At 34.8% G+C, this 4,279-nt stretch overlaps 1 protein-coding gene across 1 annotated transcript; it reads right to left on the reverse strand.

The window, feature by feature from the left end:
- Positions 1–780: 780 nt before the first annotated feature.
- On the reverse strand, positions 781–3,430 carry LOC113105284 (StAR related lipid transfer domain containing 5). The gene is made up of 6 exons (XM_026266337.1): positions 2,905–3,430; positions 2,774–2,823; positions 2,145–2,277; positions 1,476–1,593; positions 1,255–1,348; positions 781–1,127 (listed from the first exon to the last, which is right to left on the reverse strand). Exons 1-6 carry the CDS (start codon positions 2,992–2,994, stop codon positions 983–985), a joined length of 630 nt encoding a protein of 209 aa, XP_026122122.1. The 5' UTR covers positions 2,995–3,430; the 3' UTR covers positions 781–982.
- Positions 3,431–4,279: the final 849 nt, after the last annotated feature.

Below are 4,279 nucleotides of genomic sequence, written 5' to 3' on the forward strand. Positions count from 1 at the left end.
TCTGAGAAATACACCCAAATGGAGTTTGGATATATTTGAACAAAAATAGATCGATTTCAGACCCCTCTGACAAATATTTCCTTTTTTAAGCATAAACTCAATTAATTTTGTGGCATTAAGTTCAGTTTCAGACTTCATATATTAATTCGGCATCTCAAGTAACTGTATCGTGATTTAGGATGTTGAGATATTTGATCGGCAAAAATATCAAGACAAAAATAATGAGGAAAATATTCATTGTGTAAAAGTGAATTAAGCCTAAAATCTGCAGAAAGCCTGTAAGAGTATCTGCCAAATGCATAAATGTATAATTCTTTTGTGCAAAAGTTCTCAGATTTTCTGAAATAATATGTCAAACAAAATGTTCCAGTACTCTTAACTCTGTATAAAACGGCCTATGTGCAGGTGTGTTTGGACACGTGTAACTATCGGAAGAATCAGGAATAAATCTAAAAGTACAGTAAACTCACTTTCCACTAAAGCTTGATTTAATGCAATTAGGTATTTGTGACCCTGGACCACAAAACCAGTCTTAAGTGTAAATTTTTTATTGAGATTTATACATCAACTGAAAGCTGAATAAATAAGTTTTCATTGATGTAAGGTTTATTAAGCTTGGATAATATTTGGCAGAGATACAACTATTTTAAAATCTGGAATCTGAGGGTGCAAAAAAATCTAAATACTGAGAAAAATCGCTTTTAAATTTGTCCAAATTAATTATTAGCAATGCATACTGCTAATCAAAAATTAAGTTTTGATATAGTTATGGTAGGAAATTTACTAAATATCTTCATAGAACATGATCTTTACTTAATATCCTAATGATTTTTTGCATAAAAGAAAAATCTATAATTTTGACCCATACAATGTATTTTTGGCTATTGCTAAAAGTATATATCCCAGCGACAGAAACTGGTTTTGTGCTCCAGGGTCACATTTAAGTTTAAAGGGGGTTATTATCTATAAAGTGCCATTGGTGCTATTTCAGCGTTTTTACGGCTTTGGTCAGGTTGCTGTAAAACTCCACCATACTACTGGGGAAAAAGGAATCGACAACCGAACGAGGAAGCAGACCTCCAAGATCAGTCTGGAAAAAGCTGAACAGCTGCGTTTTGCCTGGTTCCCTACAGAGAGAGAGAGGAAAAAAAGTAAACATTTTATGAACCAGCGCATGCATCTACAATGCAACTTTTTGCCACCATCTGCTGTCTGATGATTGAATTACATCAACCAATGACCTGAGAAACTGACCCAGGAACAGGAACACAAAAGCAGCCACACGGATGGTTGAAGCCTCTGACGTAGCCAGGTTGAGGAGGACAGTTTGGATGGCTTACATTGGTAGCTAAAAATCGATGGCAATATCAATAAAAGCATTATTAAGATAGTGGTCTAATGCTTATTTATAATGACCCTGTGATTCTATTCAGTGTCAGATTCAGATCCAATTAAAGGAGAAAGGCCATGCGTACCATTTGATGAAACCGTGCCATCCTCATAGCGTTTAACGGAAATGACATCAACAAAATCTCGAGGTGATATAATACCCATAGCAGCCGAAGGTGTGACTGTTCGACAGATCGAAACATCCTATGGAATGAAAAAGGATGGATATAGAAATGTATAAATCTACTGTTGCATGATCTCTGCTTTATGTACTAAATCATTGCAATGCCATGTGCATCATGAACATCTCAATGCAAATTAAAAATAAGAATTATTAATAGTGAAGCAAAGGGAAAAGGCAAAAATAGTTATTGTTTTCGAACAGGTATCCCACATACTTCTCTCTTCAGACACTGATGGGACAAACGCCCTCACGCTAAACTCACGCTATTGGTTGAGCAAATGTTGCTCTTTGGGCTGGTTTGTAAACTCAACAATCAGATCAATTTGCCATACACCCAAGTGTTTACACTTTTCGGGATGTTAGCCAACAAATGGCTTACTTATAGCTGGCTGTGCACATTAAACTGGGATTCAAGAGACTGTACAATCAATGATCTTTGACAATTTTAAATAAGAATCCTGAAATAAAACACTGTTTCATACACTAAGCTGTAAGAGGAACCGGTCAGGTCATATGATTTAACTCAACAATGATCTCCTTTCACATGGGTGTGTATTTGTGTTTTTCTTACCGAAGACACCTGCTCAAGCAGCTCAAACTTTTTTATATTAGCATCCCATTTTACACGTAGCCCATTTATTTCAGGTTTCAAGCAGTCCCACACCTTCTCTGGACTGCCATTGACAATCCCCTCACCCTTATACCTAAAAACCCCAAAGAACACACAATCACTGCTCATGCATACGGGACAAAGGTTAATGTCAATGCTGCCGTGATGTTTGCGCACAATGTCGACGGCACCGTGCAAAATGCTAGAAAAAAAGTAAATATGCAGAATATAGTGTGGATATAAATAAGTAAATGTTAATACAATTAATAATTGTATAAAATAATCATGGTACTAATATATATATATATATATATATATATATATATATATATATATATATATATATATATATATATATATATATATATATAATGTTTATTAAGCAACATTACAGAGTTCTCAGTCTCACAGGCTGAATAGCCTAATGTTCAGTTTTATGAGTGAATTACCTTTCTCATATAGCCTAATAGCTATGTAAGAGAGGTTTCGCTCACTAAAGTATTTATACAACACATGCGCGAGAAGTCAGCACATATGACGTCACGGTGACAAATTCAGGATCATAGTTTAATTTACAAATGTATGCTTACACATATCCCGCGAATTCACAAGAGGGTCTCCAACACACCACAACATCATTCTAGAAATAAAACACAATGTTTGTTTATAGACCAACAACTGCAAAAAATGACAAAATTACTCAGTTCTGTTGAATACTTACATTTTTCTTGCACGTTTTCCATCCGGACTCGTCTTTTCTGTAGCTCAACAGACGGTCTTCCACTGATCTGGCCATTTGTATGTAATCCATTACGATGAAGAGCGGTTATATTGTTTTTTTTTAAATATATTACTTTATCGCTTGTCCTGCACATGCAACGTTATTCAAATCGTTTTGTCGGGAGCTGCTAAATAGCGTCAAATTAAACAATTTACCTTCGATTTTTCCGGGATCTTGGTTCAAGTAACTTACTTACACTAACAGTGGCTACAGTTAAATATGCCAGTTTCTGGTATAATAGGTCAGATGTTGTCGGTTCATTCATTAGTTACAGATGATCACAGTGACTGTCATCGCGACCGAGCGGATAATGATACAGTTCAACAGAGATCAACGGAACGATGCAATTAAACATGCGCGATCAAAACGATAAAAAAGAGACAATTAACCTGTCTAACGCCATACAATCATCATAACTAAAAAAAAAATCAGTAAAAGGCCACTTCCTTAGTCAGTAGCTCGTCAGAAGAATGTTGCATTCTGGGAATTTGAGTTTTCGGATTTGATCCTGTTTTACAGGACGTTGACTCGTCCCCATTGTCGTATGTATTGTTAAATAAACACAGACTTATTTAAATATGAATTAGTTTCATAAAAATATTTTATTAATATCACATTTAGATGAACATGGAGCAATTTTGAATAATCGAGCTACTTTTGTTTGAGCAGATGTTGTATTTTTATCTATAATAAATAGAATTCTGTAGTAGGCTATTAACAATGGTTTTGATTAGTTTTGCTGTTTTGAAGTGTATCTCAAAACATTATATCCTTTGATGAAGTTACAGAAATCAGTACATCAAAAGCTGACAATCTCATCTAAACTCATTTTAAAAAATGGAATGCACTATTTACAACACCCACTTAATAAAAAAATCAGTGAGAGCAAACCAGTGCTAAAACAGAGGGTTTCATGACCCTTTAAAAAAGCACTAAAAATTACTTGACTGTCAATACCTCACAGTGCGTTTAAAAAATCTGCAACACACTTCTGGACTCAAACAGAGGTTTTTTTTTAACCTGTTAATCTGAATATTGATATTCAAAGTGTTACATTTTTATTTTTTTTTCGTACACACCCAATCTTGAATTCACGTTTTTCATCCTTGAATCAGACAGCACATTCTGCAAATCTCGATAGGCTACATGCAAAGTATACAGGGTAGTTATTTATTTGTGCTTTACAAGGCAAAACTGCAACTTTTATATGATAAACCTATATGTATTACACCAAATCACTGGCTCTGTTCCAAAACCAAGCTTCTACTGCTTCGGCAGCTGATTGTAAGCAGGGATCCTAACTACAATGAGAATT

Source organism: Carassius auratus, chromosome 7, assembly GCF_003368295.1.
Source record: "Carassius auratus strain Wakin chromosome 7, ASM336829v1, whole genome shotgun sequence".
Classification (NCBI taxonomy): domain Eukaryota; kingdom Metazoa; phylum Chordata; class Actinopteri; order Cypriniformes; family Cyprinidae; genus Carassius; species Carassius auratus.

Bases quoted from the DNA above. Each gene is read 5' to 3' on its own strand.
- LOC113105284 (XM_026266337.1), bottom strand. From the start codon at position 2,994: ATGGATTACATACAAATGGCCAGATCAGTGGAAGACCGTCTGTTGAGC. The intron at 1,594-2,144 runs GTAAGAAAAACA...TTCATTCCATAG, and splicing joins TGCTTGAGCAGGTGTCTTCG to GATGTTTCGATCTGTCGAAC. The intron at 1,349-1,475 runs GTACGCATGGCC...ATCGATTTTTAG, and splicing joins TGGCACGGTTTCATCAAATG to CTACCAATGTAAGCCATCCA.